A 22770-nucleotide genomic window follows, 5' to 3' on the forward strand; every position below is an offset into this window, starting at 1 on the left:
ATTCACACTTGCTGTGATCTAAACTCAAATTTTAAAAATCACACCATGAAAGCACTGAGCTTTTACCTCACTCAACACAAAGACGTACAATGCAACAGTACCAGACAATACAATTACAACACTTTTTGAAATTATGCTTTACATGAAATGAAAAAAATTTCCTTACTGCATAAGGAACAAACCTTCAGCAATTCAATAACTGGCTGAGTTCACTTGAGGCACCTCAGCTAAAACAAAACTTATAGGAAAACCATAATGAAGTTCATACATTTTCATTTTCACTGCAACTGAAATGAGTCAAGTAGCACAGTGAGCTGCTGTTTACTGCACATGCTTGCACCTTCATAATGTACTTTTTGTTTCTTGTGTACAACAGCCACATGATTGTGATTTGCACCTGCATGTTTCCTAACCAGGATAATTTAGTAATAAAAAGCCTGGGTTAATTTCTAAACACAATTAGTTTAGAGGTCACCATGATAATATGATAGGAAGAGGAAAAATGGATGTGAGACACATTCCCTTCTGCCTGTTCCTCATGGCCAGCTTCAAACCACTTCTCTGGCTGGGGCCATGCTAGATGCCCAGCAGTGCTTCTTCCCAGCACACAGAGGGAGAAACAGATGTGGCAGAAGAGAGGGAGGAGGGAGGCTAGATGAAAGGAAAGTAATTTCCCCCTCTTCCTTTTCTTCAGTCAGTGCTGAATGAAGGGAAAAACCAATCATGTTCACCATGCTTGTCCTATATTTCCTCTCTCTTTCCCTTTTTAAGATCACTCAGTCATGTTACTCCCCCATGAACACTGGGAAAACAGTGCCACATCTACTTTTTTCTCTTCATTTCAGACACCACCTTCTTACCTCACCCACAGCCAGATCTCCTTGCTTCAGATTCCCCTCATCCTTTAACCCCATTTCTTCCTTTCCACATTCTCAAGGGGTTATGCCACACCTTTCAGTTGCTACATGCCAAAAGCAGACATCTTTCAAAAGCCTTTGTGACTTTGCACATACATAATGACATCTCCTGAATGACTTTTTTGATTACTTGTAGTCTGAGCTCATACTGTGCTAAATGTTATATTCAGTGTATGTTCCAGTCACTCACAAGAGCACATACAAAGAAAGCTGGTGCATGACAGGTGATGTCAGAAGAAAAGTTAAAAAGCAGTGAAGTGAGGGGACTGAGAGAAGCAGGATGCAGAATATAGTACTTTTCTCTTTCTCTTATTTTCTGTCAACAGAACAACTTAAAAAACTCAATTTGTATTTGTTGTCTGTCTTCACCAATTCATATATTAGAAGTGAGATGTGCTACTTACTTGCTCTTCATATAAAGACATTCTGTACTGGCTAGATGAAAGAATAGTTTCAAAATATAAAATGTTCCTAGTCATTTCCCCAGTGCAAAATTTGTAACATTTACCCTCATACCATGACCTGGGAAGGGAAAACATTTTAAAATAACTGCCAACTCATCTTCTTGAGGCTGTTTTTTAGATTCTTGCACAGTTGGTAGACACATTTAGTGTTTAATTGATGGTATAAACTCCCACTTTAGTTATGCCTAGACAGCTTCCTGAGAAACAAGAATGGAATATAAACCAGATTATAAAACTAGACTTTCTAGCCTACAGCTAATGAATTATGTGAATTTAGTTAAAACTGATTTCAGACACAATGTGACAGAAATTTGGCTGTATCTTCTAGAAGAAAGGTTGAAAGTATTTCACTGAGCAAGAAGTCGAGAGCAAATATTTTATTGTGTAACCAAATTTAGGACAAACATCATTTTCAGCACAGAATTTAACAGAAACAACATTCCAGTCAAATTAGCTAGCTTGACTCAGTACACCAAAGGATAAAGAGATCAGAATTGCTCCCTCTGATTCAACTTATATTTACTCAACTGAAAGCAAAAGCAGATGCTACCAGATCCATACATAAAGTGTGACTTCACTTGGTCATCTTAAGACTACATATCCAACCAACACCCAAATGGAAATCCTTTGTCATCTGTCAAGATTGACATCAACAAAATCTCCATTCTTTCTATCTGTCTCTAATGAGCTTTACCATCAACATGCACACGCTTACAATATCAAAACCTTCTCATCTCTCCCTCTAAACTGCAGTTGCCAAAAAGGAAAATCAATATACTCACTTCGGCTACATCTGCTTGCAGAAATGGACTGACAGAATGCTCACAAACAAAATTAGACCCGATCACTTATCTCTATTAGAAAGAAATCTTCATCTACTTGGTGGACATATTGCTTCATTTTTCTCAACCCCTTCTCTAAAAAGCAATCAGTTAATTTCCCAAAAGGAAAAACCCCGCAGGAATGCTCCCGCAGCTCCCTCCCCGCGGCGGCGGCAGCCAGCGCCGCGCACAGCCGCGCACTTACTGATCTTCTCCTCCCCTCTGGAGAAGGGAAAGCAGCAGAGCTGGCCCATGGCACCGGCCGCCTCAGCCTCTCCCTCGTCCTCTCTGCTTGCACCTTAAGCAAAACCTGCAAGTCGGGCGGCGGTCCGTGCAAAAACTGCTTATTCCGCCCGGGAAGCGAGCGGGAGACGGGGACCGAGCGGCGGCCCCGCCCCGCCCCCGGCACGGCACCACCAGCCCCCGCCCAGCACGAGCCCCAGCCCAAATCCCAGCCCCAGCCCCAACCCCAGCCTCAACCACAGCCCCAGCCCCAGCGCCAGCCCCAATCCCAGCCCTAGCCCCAATGCCAGCCCCAGCCCGCGGGGCCGGGGATCACTGGCATCCTGCACCTGTCTCCCTGACATCCAATTTGCTTAAAGACAGATCTTTCCTTTCCCGTCCTGACGTTACGGGAGGGATGGGCGCTAGAAAATCCAGGCAGCCGTCTGTCCACTTTAAATACGGCACCGGCCAGTGGGGCTGAGTGCCCCTGCCACCACTGCTCCCCTCCGCCCCACAGCCGTGTGCTGAGAAACGGGAGAAAATATAGTTAAGGACATATTATGTCAATATATATTAGTATTTAGAGTTAATTTATGGGCTCTCTTTCTTTCCCCCATAAGGAAAAATGAAGTTACAAGACTAAGGAAGAAAGCTGCTCAAGCAGCTGGAGGAGCGGCACAGCAGCCCTAGTCTGAGATGCTGAGAAACAAACTGGGATTATGGCTCGGGGTGTGGTGGGGATTTGCCACCGACTTCAGAAGGAATAGAGCCGACCACCTTCACTCCAGGTTACTAGTTCTCCTTTCTCAACATGGTGTGTACTGCAAGTGTGGGTGATGAAGGTCACCTGATGTATGTATTAAACTTAGGATTTTCTAAGGTAATAAAATACTAACAAGATGCAACCTCAGTTAGTGATTAAAGATAAAAAAGAATCAAAGTCAGTCCTACAAGGATTATTATTAGTCCTAACATTACTCAACACAGTCATTATTGACTTGAAAGTAAATAAATGATAAAGCACCTAAGAGTGAAAATTTGGCATACACCATGAAAAAGGATAGTAAATGAGCACAGCCTGTACAGCTTTGGCAAACTGAGTCTATTCCACCAAAGTATGTCAGTCAGTAAAAACAAATGAAGAGACACACATTTTGTTTAAGTATTCTTCCACTCACCAGAACCAAAACTACCCAGCTGTCTACTTATTTTGTCTTGTGGTTCCTTTAATTTAAAGGAATAAAACATTGTTGGGGTGCTCATGCTCTTGGCTATCAAAGCATCTTTGCAGGTTAAGTCTATGTGAATATCCCAGCTTTTGCTGCAATTAGCTGTCAGCACAAGCTGTTCTGTTAAACAACAAGGAATGTACATGACATGTGGCTGAGAAGTAGCTCTCTGGTGTCCAATGAACTTGTATTGAAGACAGACCCATGGTCAGCCATTCATAATGGCATAACTCCCTGATGTCCTGTGGCTCTTAAAACCCAAGCTCATACTGCAATTCTTGTTTCATTGTGGGAATTAATGAAATATCTCTCTCTTCTCTCTGGATGTGTATTTCTGCCAAAATGCAGATATTTAATATTTCAAGATTTCTACATCTGATTAGTTTACCAGAAATCTGCCAACAAAGTTTATGTTGTAAAAGTTTTAATGTTGTAATGGGCAGATAGCACACATACATACACATAGGCAAAACATGATCCCACAGATCTTCTATCATTTGGCTAATAATGAAGGAATGCATTCCATTCCATTTTCCAAAGAGTTCCATTTTCTTCTCTGTAGCTGGTACACTGCTGTGTTTTGGATTTAGGATGAGAACAATGTTGGCAACACACTGATGTTTAAGTTGTTGCTGAGCAGTGTTCACTCTTAAATCAAGGACTTTCAAGTTTCCTATGCTCTGTCAGTGAGCAGGTGCACAAGAAGCTGGGAGGGAGTGCAGCCAGGACAGGCGACCTGAACTGGCCAAAGAGATATTACAGACTGTAGAATGTTGTAACCTGTATCTGAAGCAGGGAGAGTTGGCTGGGAGGTGCCAATAGCTGCTTGGGGAAAGGCTGACAACTCATTTGTCAGTGGGTTTTATTATTCTCCTTTTGTATTATTATTATTTATTATTATTATCATTATCATCATCATTAACAATGACTTTATTTCCATTATTAAACTGTTCCTATCTCAACCCACAGCTTTTAATTTTTTTTCTGTTTCTTCTCCCCACCCCACCATGGGTGGGGGTGGACAGGGAGTGAGTGTGGTACTTAGTTGCTGGCTAGGGTTAAAACACAACACAATTTCCTGTGCAGGAGATCCAGGAAAACCATGGTGTTTCATTGAGAGATCATCCATGTACACTTGAAAAAACAGCCTTTCATTACTGCAGTCAATTTGCTTTTGAAAGTAATTTTTTCTACATTCAAAAAGTAAAAATAAATCAGAAGAAATCAAATCCACAATTACCTTCCATTTAAAGACCTAATCTTGCACCTAATATCTCCTCTGGTGATACCTGGAGTCACTGACACTTGAGCACCATTACAGACAACTTGTGACAGCAATGGTTCTTAACATTTGATATTAATATGAAGGATGCTAAAACATGCAAGTTTCTCCTCATTATATTGATGAACTAAAACATAAGGCTAAGGTGACTTTTTTATTATTCTTGTTTATATTATAAAGACTAATACTTATGAGCAAAGAATCCAGTTACCACACAGGTGAAGGTATGAATTCTGCTACTATTAATCTACATTTTTAAAATGTTCTAGTTCATATGACATGCTTTCCATAAAGCTAATAATTAAATCAGTGGCAAAAGTTCTTCACAAAAATGGCTACTACTTCACATTCAAACTACTATTTTATTCAAGAAATTATATGTTTGTTTCCCCAAAAGTTAGAATCTCAGACTGAAAATCCTATGAATATTTCTTATTTTTTATAGAGATAAGTCAGCTTATCTCAGAAGAACAAGTGCAATATATTTAACATATTTGTAAAGCATGGTTTTTCATAAAATTAGAATTGTCTTTAAGTGACATAATATTCAAAAACTAAATGTGTAAGGTTGGTAGGTGATAATTTTTATTCTTTTCCATTACTACTCTACTACTAACAATAATTAGATCATCTACTGCTTAAAGAATTATCATCTTCCAGTAGCCGAAATAAAAAATGAGGACAGTATACAAGTTTTTTATTTTTTAAAGTAACTATAACAATTTTTACGTTCTATATTCAATGAAATTCCTTTGAGCTGTGTAGTTGCCTCACTTGAGGAGATGCTGTCAGCCTAACCCACAGCAAAAGGAAAAGAACATGACCCATATTCTACAACATAAATGAATTAAACATGAATACTAGAGGGCATAAGTGAAGACAGTCATCTAAGCATGGAGAAAGTATTTCTAAGAGTGTATTTCTAAGAGTATCCTCCAGTCAGTTCAGGATCAAAGCAAGAAGACAGACAACATTTTAGGCAAACCCCCCAAATATTCTTAACCAAAAAACCTTAAAAAATAGAAAAAAGCCCAAATAACCAAAAACATTCAAGTAATAAAATAAACATTAACATACAATTTTCAGTTTTATGTAAGCATAATCTCCTTCTATATACACATATCATATCTCTATAGTGCCTAAATGAATACAGAGCTCCTGGTGCTCTCATCTTTCCACAAGTATGTTTAACCAAGCAGTATTAAGAAGCACAAAGTCCTCTTGTTAAACCCAAGAATTCTTCTGTCAAAACATGCAATAACCACAGTTCTTACCGATCACTTTCTAAGCAGTCCTGGCAATCCATGGATGTCAGGATGACAATAATCTATTAAGCAATTCTGGAATAGTCACAATCAGTGATAGACCACTTTCATCCATCTATAAGCCATCTTTTAGCCAAAACTAATGAAATACCAAAGCACAAATGTGGGTACAAGGAAGAAACAGAGGATTCAAGGTGGGCCCTGGCCTTTTAACACTGGCCCCATCATTCTACATGCATTCTAACTTCCCGGATGAGGCTAGGGACCATCAAGTCCATTGAAACCTCCAGCGCTGGGTAGGGTCCATCTTAAATATTTTAAATATGATATTCAGTAACAAAAGTGGGTCTGATCACATTTTCAGTGCTTTGCTAGCTCAAGGCCTGCCATTTGTTCTGTTTGGACATCTCTTGAAATTTTGGTGAGGTATACAAAGTACATTTTTGATAGAAGTTAGAGCAGAGCAGCAAAGCTTTCAGCTGTATCGGGCACATGTGACTGGACATCGAATTATAATAACTCTAGCCGCATGAGGCCTAAACAGCCAAAGCATTATTAAAAATGAATAGGCCTCAAAAGACACTGGTATATATTTTGTTGGGAGGCAGACAAACTGAAGGACACTTTGGGATTGAAACAGAGGGGTAAAATTTTGCCAGGTAAGGAACGGCAAGGTACCATCCTTTATCAAGGATGGCTGTTCAGATTAGTCAAAACGAAGTGGTTGATACAAAACCAGCAAACAGAACTTTCGGCCTCCCTAAATAGAAATTATGGGTTTGAATCTTGGAAAGTCTCTCTCCGTACAGCAGATAAAGACTAGGAGAAACTAAAACGTTTGTTTTAAGCAGAGGCAATTTCAGCCTTCTTAATGCTCCTGAATACTGTTCAGCTGATCAGAAGGAACCTAGCTTTTTTTAGATGATGCTTGTGGTGCAAATTATGTAAAAAGTGGGTGAGGAGGAAAAGCTGATCTGCATTTCAATTTAAAAGTATTTCTGCACTCAGAACCTAAGCTGTTCCCAAGCTTATGTATAAAAACACACATACACACACATAGAGTGCAGAAGGCAGTATATCAGTGTAAGTTTTGTTTTGGGAGCATCTACCAAATCAGAATTACAATCCCCATTTAGAAGATAAAACAGGGATAAATAAATGATCTGTTGGACTTGCCAATATGCAAACATTTTCCTATTGTGTTTGATAGTGCAGACTATGCTCCCACTTCTTTCTGATACTTGGTTTGTAATGCATTGTATAATTCTAGCAATTTTTCAATTGTGTCTTTCTGAAAACACTTCCAATTCTATTTTCCTGGAGAAAAAGCTTAAATGATGAGCCTAAATTAAATTTAATGTATTTTATTTTCTTTCAATAGATTAAGAATATTCCTAGAAATATGCATTAAACAAAACAAAACAAAAAAAGAAGATAATGAGTTGGCATTTGCTTTATAAAACAGGAGTGCATATTTTAGCTATGCTTTTTTAAACCACATTAAAATCCTCCAGGGAATTCTCACCACTAATATGTGTTTTACAACACTGCCTTCTAGAGAGAGAATCTTGCTCCTACTCACTGCAAATCACTATTCCTGTGAGTTCCATTTCTGGAACACACTGTACCTTTCAGGAAATGCTGGGATGCCAGCCACCAATGAGCCTGCCTTCTATTTTTAGTGCAACCTAAGGGCAAGGCTCAAGACCAAATCTGCAAATGTACAAGTTGTTACCCACAGGAACGCATTCAGAGCCACTTTTTGAATAAGCCATACAGCACTTCTGGGAGCAAACCACAAACATATCATGGCACCCTCCTCTGCAGAGTGGATGTGACCACCTATAGCGTGTATGTCTCAAGGTAGCCCATCTATTCCTGAAGTGATTTGGCCTCACTGAGAGGATGTGTATGAGAGGGACTTTCATACTGGCTTGCCAGTACAAGAATTCATCCCCTTTGACATATAAAGACTTGTAGATAAGTCCCATGACAATGACAATGTGAAAAACCAGGGCAAGGTCCTCCTCACACTTCAGGGTCTTGCCAAGGCTCAGTTTACAAGCCTAAGCCTCTGAGACTTCCTAAGCATTAATTTCATTCAATATTCAGGTAGTTCCTGCTGTTTCTGTGGAAAAGAAAGATTATATACAAACATGAGGACCAGAAACAGAAGGATACATTCATTATTGTGAGGGAAACGCCCTTTAAAATCCTGACTCTCTTATCTTAATACAAATTATTAAATGTCACATGTGCAAAAATCTGTAATAAAAGTCAAGGGAAATTTTTTTGGTACTTACATACTTTTTTCCTTCTGAAATAAAGAAACTGAGATAATAAGGCTTGAAAAGAGTTCTGTTCCTACTTTGCAATCTCAATTTTACGAAGCAGTCAGTAGTTACAGACAGCTATTATTGTCCAATGATGGCTTACTGAGAGTTAAACTGACTGTGAGGGCACCAAAGATGTTTTAAGGAGAATATAAAAGATTCCTCTCACTTTCAAACTATTTACTATAGCAAAAAAAATGATAGGTGGTTTAACTATGTATATAAAAATTAAACAAGAATAAGATGTGGCAGTGGCAAGGGTCTAATGACATCTACATTGCTAAATCTTAATTTCCAACAAATTATCACTATGCAGTTTGCCTTGTTTTAAGAGGACTTTCATTTTTTCTCCAAATGTTGTTTTGAATATTTTATTTTCCTGATTACATGTAGTGTTTCTAAATTATTATTTTGAAGAAATGGGAAATCCTGTTACAAATAAAAAGAACTTAGAGATCTGTTGTTGTACATCCTTCCCTTGTTCTCCATTCAAACATGATAAATTTTTACATTTAAAATAAAATGCATTATGCACAGAGCACAGTGAGGTATTTTTTTCAATGAGCATATATTTTTGATCACATTATGTTAAAATTTTCTTTCTGAAATGCTGTGTTGTGCATAGACTAGAAGAACAATTCTTGTTAAAAAACCTGAAATGAGTTCTCCACTAAGAGCAAGCAAATTGAATACACTTTTTTTCAAAAGGAAAAAAAGAAATTACAATTAATTGTGACTACTAATATTCTTTGCTGTCAAAGACTGTCATGAAAGTCACTGAAATGCACTGACAATATACCACAGTTCTGTGTATCCAATCTGCTACTGCCACTGACCCTAGTCAGTATTTTATTGCTGATATATTGCTCTTCATTACCATTCTTTACTAAAATTATTCTTGGGTTTGGAATACTTAAATTCATAAATAACTCACTGAATGTGCCCAAAATTTAGCTGGCATAAGGTTGCACAGGGAGGTCCTTATTGCAGTCCCCTTCTCACTCCTGTTGCAACACTCCTCAGTATTGCAGCTTTTCCCTACATCTGGCACTCCAGTGCCCATTTGTTAATTTTCTGAGAAATTACAAAGTTCCTTTTCCCTTGCTTGTTAAAACTGCTGTCAAGAATGCAAGTCAAGACAGAATTAATATTTAAGGTGGTCCTTTCTGTAAAAGTTTTCATTTATTTTAGAAGTACTTGATGGTACAACTGCAGAAGGCTCCTTAAATATGTATTTCTACAGTCTGAAGAAAAATTAAATGTTGAATAGACAGCTGTCCTATGCTATTTGAAAATCTGGAAATCAGTAGTAAAAGGTTTTTTTCCCTGACTTTCTAGTGAGAACAAATACCCTGTATTTTATGTCCTTTTGCCATATTATTCCTGAATGCCAGTGAAAATGAGGTATTTGGTACTGTGCAAACAAGTACTTAGCATTAAAGAACAGAAATGCAGGGACCAATACTGGTTACTGTGTGTTACAGCTATGTTTTTGAGGCTGTATCAAAGGCTTTAAATGATAGATGGGGGAGAAAAAGGAAAGTCACTAAAGGAATCCATATACAACTTGCATTAAAAAACAACAATATAATAAATAAGGAAGGTTTTGATGCCATCAGCTAGATTGCACCTTAATATTGTTCACTGAAATCTGTTCATGTGCTGCCATTTGCTTTAGTAAACTGTACATGGAGCACAGCTTAACCAATCTCTTTGGTCAGATTATAAAGAAAATAAATATTCTGAAAGAAAAGAATTAATTATTTCCTTTGAAATCACACATTTCACCTCAAAGCCTTTCAGAAAATGAATTTCTAGATTTGAATAAATTTTTAAATACAGCATTTTCTTCCAAAGCCAACAGTCCTTCAAAAAAATCAGCCACACTGGAAAGAAGGTCTGTAAAAGGAACAAGGAGGAAGAAGGATGCTCTGACCAGTGGTTATGTTCAGTCCTAATCAATCCTCAATTTTAAGAGATTGACTGGCATTTACACACAAAATCAGCAAGAAGTCAGGCCAAAGTCAATGCCCAGAGAATTCTAGTTTCCTCCATGCCAATGAGATGAGAAAGCAGCTTAGTCTGCCAAGCAGTTCCTTCTCCCCAGTGCTCATGTTTTGGCCACTGGCACCAGGCAAAATATTCCCATCCCACACTTGCACCACACATCTGTGAGATTCCTCAGGAATATCATCTTTTTGGGCTATCTAAACCCATTCACCTCAGCAAAGGGCTCTCTGCCTTGAGTTTCACACAGAAACCAAGTATGGATCCTTCAGGCCACCCTCTTGTTTGAATTGTCTTATCTGACTAATGTGCAGCACCATGACTTTCATCTGACATGCACAATGTCACTTAAAGCAGTACATGCCAGGTGAAGCTCAAGTCTGTGTTCAGCTAAAACTGATAAACAAAGAACAAACTTTTGCAGACAACAAATGCACTAAACTGTTACACTCTCTTCTGAGTATACCAGTTAAAATAAAACTTATTTCAGGAAAACTTTGCTCTCACTCCTTCCTAAAAAGACAAAAATTGGAAATTGGAAAATATTTCAGGACCTAGCTCACATATTCTTGAATATTGTGAACATTTAGTCCAGCGATCATTTACTGACTGTAATTTTAAAAAGCTGTTTCTTTCTTTTTGCATTTTTCTTTTCACTGTTTAAATTAACACTATGAAAGGAAAGGGGAAAAGACCATGGAATTTGAAATATTTATCTCAAAAACAGGTGCAAAAAATGCACCCATTATTAATATATCTTTGCAGTAAGTGTAGTGAATAATCCACATTTATCACTTCCAGTTGACCCCTTAGCATATGGTCTACCAACACAGCACAAACACACCAACGGATTGAAAGCTGGGTAACTGCTGGTGTAATTTTAACTAAAAGGCATTACACTGCCATGACTGCCTATGTGTGAATCTACCAGATTTATCATCACAAAGAGAAGTGCCAGATAGACTCTGCTAAAGGATCAGGACAGGCAGTAACACTGACTCATTTCTTACGCTATTCTGCTCCAAGATTTTCTTGAGACCAAAGCAGAAACTCATTCTAAATGGAAAGAAAAGGAGAACTGGGAATGCCAGCCAGATTTTGCTTTCTCAGATGACTGTGAACTCATTTTTGTTACTCATACACAGATCCTTGTTATTCCTTTCATACATTCTTCTCTAAACCACCTAAGTAACAAAAAAAAAAAAATCAAGTCCTGTCCCAAAATTAATAGACAATCTAGAACCCAGCCATTCTTTTGCTACGGATCAACAGTCTCCTAATTTTGATTTAAACAAATAGTTCTGCCAGTTTTTCACTGGCCTCCAATTACAGCTGAGATAAAATATTTGAGATCACTAAAATAATGTAGATGTAATTATAGGACTTGCCCAAGAGACTCAGACATTAACAGAATATGCTTATAGATTTAAAATTAAAATATATGAGTGTTTCAATAAATTGATACGTTTCTTTGTAGTTCACATAAGATTACTGACAACAATTAATATGAATGTTATGCGTACTTGGAAGAAGTAAAACATAAAGAAAGAATAAGTGAAGCAAAGATTATGCATTGTGATTTTCTATCACATCTCTATAAAAAGATATAGTGATATCTACATAATATAAGATCTGGAACACTGAAAGTGCACAATCTCAAAGAACTATAGAGTCCAAAGTGATCTAACAGCTAGGAGCAATTTACTGGAAAGTTCTCAAAAATCAGCCAGTTAGGACTACAGCTTGAAGACCTTCCTGTATCTTTACCTAGAAATATGTTTATTGCCTTCCAACCTCAGTATTTAAGATTTATAAATATGAAGGAAGTGTGTTATGGAATTTTAGTTTAGTATATGAACACCTATTACCTGTTTGTACAAAAGCTGTGCCATTTTGAGAAAAATATTTTCATTCTCAAAAAGGAATTTAAGATTTGGGAGACTGAGATACTTATATTAACTGAGTAAAATGTAATTAACTGAGTGAGCATTCCCACATATTTCTATACTCCAAGGACACAGGCATTTATAAAGGTCATAAAAAAGGGAATGTGATTCTGCATTTGCTCTCAACAATAGGATACAATATCAAATAAGTGAAATAACAAATTCTTTCTCTTTACCTCAATGTATTGAAAGGTATTTCTTTACAAAATTTATTCATGTAAGCAGGCATTAGATGAAGTAAAACAGTTTCTTTTTTTTGTTCTCATTCTGATTATTTCCATAAAATTTCTGTGTACTGTACAATTCCTTGAGAAGGGAAAGACACATTGTTTTCATCCTTAGCAATAATAAATATTTTTAGAGAGAGGAGAAATCACTGGTAAGACCATCAGTATCTGTTCTGATTTTAAAATTGCCATTTTCTACTAATTGATAAAATAGGATTTATGTATATTAATTATGATGTTAAACATTAATTTTTAAAGTGCTAAGGAAACTTTTATGTAAGAATGCAAAAGCTAGCATAGCTTGTAAAATAAGCTCACATACAAAAGATAACAACATGTCACAGTCAAAAAAGATGCTCCTTTAAATGGACATTCATGTATGAGATTCTCTCATACATGGATTCTCTCATACATGGAGATTCTCTCATACATGGAGATTCTCTCCAAAGAAAAGGAACATTTCAATGAAACATGTACTAACAATAGTACACGTTTCATCTACTGTGCAACTGGAAGGAAGCAGCTTGGATATATGTCAAGGTACCATACAAGTCCCATAGACAAAGGCTGTCCAAACCCACACATATTCAATGCTTTTCTGCTGTGCTTTTTTTAACCTCCTCCATGCAAACGAACATCACCCACTGCTGTGGCTGAATTGATTACAAAGATTTTAGCAAGAAAAGAGCTGCTTAAAAGCAGTGTTTTGCATCACCTTACTGTAAGCATGCATGCATGCATGTGCACTACATGCAAACATGCAAACACACACAGAGGGACATAAATATACTATGTATGTATGTATGAATGAATCCTATATATCGATAATTTGTTTCTAATGAAAACCAAAAAAAGACAAGCACTAAACTGAGCATTTAGCCAGCAGTGATGCATCCACATCCAGAAACTGAATAAACCTCACATATTCTCCTGATGTCCAGTAGCAGAAATAGTCACATTCAGAACTGGCTCAGTTTGAACAGCCTGGGCTTAGGATCCAGAAATTGGACACTCACTTTTCTAAATGAGTCACAAGATTAAGAGATCAGTGAGTATTTTAGCATTGTGCTTGTGACCTCTGTAAGACTAGACACTCCTGGTAATAATCACAGGATTACAGTCTGATTTGGGGCAGCAGTGGGGCTCATTCTTTGGCTCTGTGATGTTCGAATTCTCTGCTGCTCTGGTGAAGCTCCATGAAGAACACTGGTACATCATTAAGCTTCCATGCTAAGCTGCCATTTGTGGCTTTGCTAGTCTTTGGGGGCTTGAATTTCCCCAAGCTGAGAGAAGAAAAAGTCCCAATGTCCAGTTTCATTTTCAAGCAAACTATGTATGTAAAAAGTTATTTCTTCTTTAAAATAAAATGTGAAACCTGATTTAAGTACCAATGTATCATAAGCAGAGGTTTTGGATCCCAGTTGGGTGAGACGCCTAACTCAAAAATCAAAGTAAGACAAAGAGGTGTTGTTGCCTGGCTTGTTCAGTGCAGCTTTCTTGACTCTACTCTGGGATACTGGACTCCACACCACTGGAAATGGAGGCATCTCATTCTGGGGCCAAATTTATGCAAAAGATATTAATCTAAAACCTTTTTTTTATTTCTCAATATTATTTATACACAAACATATGAAACAATTCCCTCCTCTAATACAAAACAGAGGAACTTTTCAATATACACCTATGAAAATATACAGAACTTTTCATAATACACCTATGAAATGCACTTTTTAGCCAGGTAGATAACATACATTCAGTACGTGCTGTATTTCACAGTGCAAAAGACTGTGGGCCAGCACTGTGGACCAACATTTGTTTGGGAAAACAGCCTTTAAAAGAGAGTCTGAAGATTTGTAGATTTCTTATTGTAATTGCCCTACTAGAACAGTTATTAATATAACTGCACTGACAGATCATTACATTTGAATTTGCACAAATGTAAATTTACATTGAAAAAATGTATATTTGTCACAAAACACAATCCCTTACAGATTCTTCCACTATATTAAATAAACCAAAAAGAAAAAAAGCATTAAAATAAAAATTCAACAGTCAGAATAGCTACTGCTACAGAAGAGAAACTTATCAGGTGTATGCAGCTGACTAATTCCATGTATTTGCACAGCGCAACTCATTTAGATAAGATCCCTCCTCTAAACAAAAGGGAAGCTAAATAGTTCAAATATATTAAAACAATCAAAAACATTTTGTACTTAGCTATTGCATTCTACTTTATAATTCTCACCTTTAAAATCTACTAGCACAAACCAATATTCTCCCAAGATAATTTTCTTTTCCTTACAATTTCATTAGGTGAGCCTCACCACCACTGGTACTGTACTACTTAAGTCCCAAACAGATAAAGAAGTGAAGAAAAGGACTGAAAGTAAGTGGAGAGTTTAAAACTGAATGTGCAGATAACAGTAAGAAAGAACTAAATCTTTAAAACCTTAGTTCTTGTTCCTCATAAGCACCTGAATTAACACAACAACATTGTTCAAGCTGCTCATATAAGCCAATAAAAGGCACCATGATTCAGTAAAGAAGTAAAAATACAGACGACTCTTTATCTGGGAAATATTTGCAATCATTCTCAAATAACTAGGGCATTAGGGTTTACACATCTGTATTTCAAATTATAGATTTTGGTTTGCTCTGAAATGCATAGGGTTTTATGTCTTTATAGAAAGACTTGTACTATAGTATTTCAATCTCCCTTTGGAGACACAGCATATATTCATGTGTTTTGTGTTCTCAGAAATTAAGCAAAGCTATCCCAAGACTAGACATAACCACTAAGTACATTCAAACCAGTCCACATAATGAATTATGAATAAAGTTAAACCAGATATTCTGCATATTTCTGGGAATAAAAAAATTAAAAAGAGAAGCTCTGACTAGTTAACTGCAAGACAACTGGAAAAAAGGAAATAGTATAACCATAATCTGGATTGTAGATGACATTTTATTTGAGATACTGCATACATCAGGAAAGGAAACTACAATGTATAGAAAGCTGAATTTACCAATCATAAAGATCTTAAAGAATTCAACATAATCATCTGAAAGAGTACATCCCATACTAAATAATGATTGCTTTTACTTGCTTTCATGTGAAAATAACATCTCTAACATTAAAGATACACTAACAAACCTGCCCTCCTTTCAGATATGGTGTAACAACCTAATCAAGTGATGAAAAATTTTAACAACCAATATGTTTTGAGTCTGCAGAATGATAGGAATGGGGAAGAAAAACTATAGAGCTTGCCTGCATTTGAAAGATAAGACAGATTAACATTGCCTGGGAATTTTAAAGTACTAAGAGCTGTTTCTGAATAATTCCATATGTGAACACTCTTATTTTGGAATAAGAGAGTGCTTTGTTCCTGTTCAGCTTGACCCACTTTCCAAAAGCATTTAATTAGGAGCATTTATATGTGTAAAAAAGGCTTTTGTTTGTTCTCTTGATTAAACCAATAAAGTTCAGTATCTAAGGTTTCGGATTCAAAACATCTTAAATATTAAAAAAAAAAAAGCTATGGCAGCCTAGGTATTAAAATTAATTTGTGCCATTTTCACTGCTTCTCTAAATAAATGATTTAAAAGGCAAAATGTTTTTCAAAGAGTCAGCAATTACTTTCTGGTGTAATCCCTAGGCTATGGATGGCTACTCAGAATTCTGGAAGTCAAACCTGCTCTTTGCAAAACATGAAGTAACAGCAGAGACTTTTAAAAGTATGGGTCAACTGTAATGTCTTAGGACTTCAGAAAGTAAACTATTTACCTAAAGTAAAACCATACAGTCTAGGGAGGACACTCTTGCTGTACCAATAGTTGATCCAAATCCAGGTGAATAGAAATCTGTGCTGCCAACTGAAACTGTCAAGCTCAGTACTCTGGCAACCACATATGCCCAGATATTTGCTCAGAATGCAAGCAGTGTGAACTCACACTGTCTCAGAAAATAAAGAGTAGGCGTGTTTAGAAAGTTAACAAATTGGAAGCCTGCCTTCAGATGTCTGTAAGTATGTCTGGTAAGTATGAGTATGTTTGCATGTTCAACCTATGTGTGGGTACCACGGCTTTGGCCATGTAAACCTCCTGAGCTGCTGATGCTGGTACAGAAATTAGTACACAGCTAAAGATTATAGCATCAGCCTAGTGGTGGCACCCACACTTGAGAAGCACTAAGAACAGCTGCATTCAGCATGGTAATCTCCATGTGATCTCAAGTCCTCCCTGTCACTTCCACAGCATAAGCAAGTGAGGTACATCAAACACTGGAGTAATACCACATAGCTTATGCCATGTGTGGTTAGCACATTCAGTCCTGCAATGGAACAGGTAAGGAATTGTCACTAGCATGAAAAACAGTGTAAAAACCCCACATCCTCTGGTACGTGTGGGGCAGGGGGATTACGTGCAATGCTGGACTGTCCCTGGCTGGATGGCTGACAAAAAAGGGACCACACACAAACCCAGATATACTTCACTAAGAAGAAATGAAAACTCTTCACGTATGTAATAGAGCAACAAATTTGTGAATTGCATGTTACACCCTCCCAGAAAGGTCTTTACTGCTTGAGTGACATCTCCAACCTTTTGTACCCAACATATCTGCCTAACTGTCCTATAAACAGAGAGGAGGTTCAGGTCTCTTATCTGTTTTCAAATATTAATGCAGATCTTAAATATCTTCATTTAAAAAATAGAAGATCACATACTATGTATCCAGCAGGTACTGTGACAACACTCTGTTTTAAGAACAGATTAAAACCAAGTAGGTTTTGGCAGGCTACTGTTAAAACAATGATGTCATGTCTTAGCTTGTGGATGATGTAATCTTTCTCTTACATTCTGCTGCTTCCATGAGAAACAGCACATTGTGGCTTTGTTGGAAACAAGAAATGATACTACAAGCCACATTTAAAATCGGTCACATTTTATCTTGAAATTATTTTCACTAAAAGAATCTATGTTTACAAATACTAGGGGCCTCAAAAATATTTTATGCACAGTCAGAATAAGAAAACTATTGTTTCTATCCTAGAAACACCTGTTTCCATAAATTGCTGAGTACTGTCATGAAAGAGAAATGCAACTTGTGGTATTACTCAAAACAAGCCCTTTTCCCTAACACCTAAATTTTTATGTCAGCATTTGTCATAATCTCTGAGGTACAGACCTCTACTGATCTGCAACCATAACTTATTTTAAAATACCTCATAAGGATTAGGTAGGAAGCCTACAGACTCTGTGGAACCATGCTGCACACTGGGTAAGAGTTCTACACTAACCAGAAACAACTAAAAAATGGTGACATTTGAACAGTGGAAAACTGGTTGTCCTTTCATTCCAGGTCCTTCAAACTACTGAAAAAGACTGCTCAGAAATTGCAGAAAGAGCATAATTTGATTATGGTAAATCAAACATACCTTTTCTTTGATGTCAACACTATACAAGTAATATGTATCAACAAAAGCACCCTGCTAGCTAGCAAAATTTTAAGAATATAAATTAATTATCTACTTCTGATCCATTCAATGAAAGAACATTATATATTTACTGATCTGTTCAATAAAGAATATTATATATTTAGTTTACTCCGCACCACCTAAGTGGTCTGTTTACCTTTTTGCAATTAAGGTATATTGAAATCAATGCTTTATGCATTTTCAATATATTTTCAATATATTAAATTTAGAAACAAATTAGTTGTTTGAACACCAAAGTATGTTGAGGAAAATATCCTTAAAGCATAAACACTTAAGACACTAAAAACCTGCTGGATGTTATTATATTGTATTTTTATAGCACACTATGTTCTGTTGTGAAAAATCAATTCTGCCTTTTTAACATACTCAACTAAATTTTCAGCTATGAATCACAATCTTACTGACGTCAAATAAGACTTTGTGCTCTCCTGTTAGATTTACTTCATCAGTTTTATCCCATTGTTTGCACATATTTTTGAAAACCATTTTGGAAAATCTTATTTTGACTTATTTTCAACTACTGATAACAGCTCTGGCATAAAAACACATCACTACTTCAAATACTCATTGTTGAAAAACAAAGGAAAATAGTCTTTTGAACAGAATTGCATTATGATATTTTAAAAAGAGTGTAGCAAAAATGATCCTGTACAATAAAGTAAATCTCATAATCAAATACAAAAAATAAATCTCATTATCACAGACAGTGATGAGAAGGTTTTTTGCTTGTTTTCAGTACTAGGAGATGAATGATTGAATTCTAAATGCTACTGTATTTTTTGCTTGACACTGTAAGTGCATTTTTATCAAGAGCAGACTGAGGGATGTTGACAATCTATCCAACTATCAATTGGTTTCCAATTCCTTTATTTTTATCCTTCTGTTTCTTCTCAGTATTATTCAGAGTTCGTAGAGTGACACTATCATATCTATTTTCTGTGTCAGGTACAGATGAGTCTTTCTTCTGTTCTTTCTTCTGTAATTCTTTCTTCCCTGTGGGTATTCCCAAACCTATTGCTGACAAACTTATTTTCAGTCTGGAGGGCTCATATGAGACTTATTATCAGAAGTATCTTCCTCTTTGTTTGAGACATGGGTGTTGAGCAGCTGCCTGGCTAGCATTGTACAATGTAATGCGGAAGCATAAACTGCACCATGAAAGCCTAATCAAGTTTATTAAAGAAACAAAAATGTTACTTTAATGGTTTAAATAGCCTAACACCAGCAATTGGCAAGACTTAATATTTTTGTAACATGTTCTGTGCACAATGTTATTGATCTCTCTCAGAAACTTAAAGATTGCAAATATAATGCAACTTTTTGCTATTTAGTTGAAAACTTTTATCTTTATATATACACATATATGGAATTAGCAAGCAAGCCAACTAACAAATATTAACAAATGCTCAAGCAGTGTACCTTAAGCTCACAGCTTGGCTATCATAGACACTTTTTAGATCCTGCCTTAGACACTCCATTTAGGATTGGAAGAATGACTTTCTGCAGGTGTCTCCCATCTCAGAGAGACTGCAGAATGAGCTTGGTGACAAGGTCAGACTGGACACCAACTTGTACAAAGATCCACTGAAAAGCAAATTGATCCACTAGTGTTCTGCTACTTACAAAGACATCTCTTTGAGGTATTACTTGAGCAGAAAGAAGCATTACCTTTTACCATATGATTATGCTTTTATGCAGATAAACCAGATGTTTGTAGTCTGATATTTTATTTTCCATATTGCTACTGCTAGATTGCAAGGATTAAGGGGGACTGCAAGACTTTAACCTCCAGGTTGGTCCACATTCCAGAAATATGAATTTTGGCTGTGCAGAAAGTAACAGTAACCTGCTGGGTGGTTTCCACCCAGCAACAGACTTCTTGAAGTTTCTCTACCTCAGAGATAGCACGGGGGAAGTCTGATGTATAAGCTTCTTACAAGCCACTCAGAAGAAACATCACAGAAAACAGGTTGGTATGTGATACCTTTCTTTAATATGTATAATCTCATTTTACATTATAATACTACAAACAAATTTTCTTTGAAAGAAGTCTACAAAAATTTTCATTAATGGATCCTGAAAATATTTAAGTGAGGTACTTAATGCTAAAGTTGTATTTGACATAAGATTTACATAATGCTCCTCCCGACAGTCAGAGGATCTATTGAACACTACCACAGTACCGAAAACTGACCAATCATTCAGGTGAAAGAGCATATATTGAAAAGCTCAACTCATTCCAGCATTCACTCATCTTCTTTGGGATTTGAGGCGGCATACAACAGCTGCCATGAGGCGGGTGGTCCAAAGAAGGACACTTTGTTGCCTTGTTATTTTGCTTGCTTTAAACAGCAAACAGAACTCTACTTTGAAGATGAAGCTTCAACATTACCTTTACTATCACACCAATTTTTAACTCCTGAGCGCATACCCTGTGGGGCTAGCACAAAGATAGAGAAAGCTTCTGGTGCAGTTGTAGGCTCTGCTAAAGTTAGTGGATGCTGCTCTGTAACATCCTGTCAAAGCCTGATTACCCACAGTGTATACTGATGCAGTTCAGCAAGTACTGTACTTCTGCCTTTTATTCATATCAATCTCTTTTGGTTCCCCAATTTTTAAACAGACTTTTAAATAAATGTGCAGCTGATATGGCTGTGACACTTATTAGCCACAGAATCATAGAATAAGCTGAGCTGGAAAGGACCTATCAGGACCATCAAGTCCAACTCCTGGCCTTGCACAGAACAGCCCAAGAGTCATACCATGCGCCTGAGAGCATTGTCCAAATGCTTCTTGAATTCTGTCAGGCTGTGACCACTTCCCTGGGGAGCCTGTTCCAGTGCCCAAGCACCCTCTGGGTGAAGAACCTTTTGCTGGTATCCAACCTAAACCTCCCTCACCTCAGCTTTATGCCTTTTTCTCAAGTCCTGTCCCTGGTCACCAGAGAGAAGAGATCAGTACCTGCCCCTCTGCTTCCCCTCACAAGGAAGTTGTAACTGCAGTGGGGTCTCCCCTCAGTATCCTCTTCTCCAGGCTATAGACAAAGTGACATGGCTGCCTCTAAAGGCCCTTCACCATCTTTGTTGCCCTCCTTTGGACACTCTCTAATACTTTAATGTCTTTTGTACATTGTGGTACCCAAAACTGCCCCTGGCATTCAAGGTGATGCTGCCCCAGTGCAGAGCAGAGTGGGACAATCCCCTCCCTTGCCCAGCTGGCCATGCTGTGCCTGATGCCCCCCAGGACATGCTTGGCCCTCCTGGCTGCCCGGACATGGTAGTAAGCAAGTCTCCATTGTGAATGGACTTCTGACATTAATTCTGATCCCCCTTCAGATCTTTTCATCTTATTAAATGCAAAATATTCAACCCTGACTCTAGGTAACAAGTAAATTCTGTTTCTGTAATTTCTGTGTACTTCAAAGAAAAGTGCTTGAGTACATGTACATGTAGGAAGAACTAGACCTGGATATGGTGTTTTGTCTGTATTAAGTAGTTTTCAAAATTCACTATTTTTGATGTATTAATAGAATTACATTACCTCCCCTATTTTAATGTCCTAGCTACCTATAATTACTAAAAACCCCATCCAAATCACATTTTAAAACTCATCAAAAGAAATTTTTCAAAATTCATGAAAATAAAATTTCTTTTTCCCTGAAATTAAAAAATAAGTAATTTAAACTCCACTCCAATATAGTGTTTTCCTTCACTTGTTGTCTTTACATAAATATATATTAACATGTACAAAGCCAAGAAATTAAATGCACATATTTCACCAAGATGCATCTAAATCCATGTAGAACTGAAAAAATGTGAATAATAACAGTGCCCTTTCTTAATCTAATATCAGTGAAGAACATCCATTCTCTCTATTGCTAGAGAAAGTCAGATGTAGTGCTCATGTAAAAATAATTCAAAGCAGAGTTCTGTTTGGACTGTGAAAATGACACATAAATTCTTTAAGCATGGTCATACTGGAATTGAATTAAAGCCAAACAAGCATCTGATTCTTGCTTTGAATACTGGTTGATTGACTGCTGTTGTAAACCATTTAACGGGACTCACATTCAAAACACTGTTGAAAAACTGTCTCATTTTAGCAATCTGAGATGTCAGTAACAAGACAAGTTCAAGAAGACAGATTTAAACAAATGTTTGGGAAAAACCAAATATACTACTAAGCAGATTCTTTTTTTGTAATGATTTGTATACCAAATTCCTTAATCATATTCCAGAATAGTCTGAAGAATATTTGTAAATAGCAGAGCCTCAATTTCACCCAAATCAAAAATTTTATACCATGTTAAATGATCTTATAATTTTTCTTTATCAGTCATTTGGATGCATATAAATAAAATTTAAATGCACAAACATATACAGAAGACATTATATATATAGCTACGTACACAAAGATAAACATAACTATGAGGCATACATAACACAATGTAATAAATATGGTAAGACAGATATATAGATAAATAAATATGTATAAATATATCTCATATTGATTTTGACTGATCTAGATTTTACAATAGTTTTGCCACATCCTATACT

At 36.8% G+C, this 22770-nt stretch overlaps 1 protein-coding gene across 4 annotated transcripts in view; it reads right to left on the bottom strand.

The window, feature by feature from the left end:
* Positions 1 to 22770, bottom strand: part of AKAP7 (A-kinase anchoring protein 7) — an 82415-nt gene that overhangs the window by 24475 nt on the left and 35170 nt on the right. The window contains exon 8 of one of the 4 annotated variants that reach the window (XM_053973501.1): positions 19110 to 19377. The exons of the other annotated variants lie outside the window; for them this stretch is intronic. Coding sequence (XP_053829476.1) covers positions 19247 to 19377 — 131 coding nt within the window. The 3' untranslated portion in view covers positions 19110 to 19246. Of the gene's footprint in view, positions 1 to 19109; positions 19378 to 22770 lie in introns of those variants that run through there. 4 annotated transcript variants of the gene reach the window in all.

Source organism: Vidua macroura, chromosome 3 (assembly GCF_024509145.1).
Source record: "Vidua macroura isolate BioBank_ID:100142 chromosome 3, ASM2450914v1, whole genome shotgun sequence".
NCBI lineage: Eukaryota > Metazoa > Chordata > Aves > Passeriformes > Viduidae > Vidua > Vidua macroura.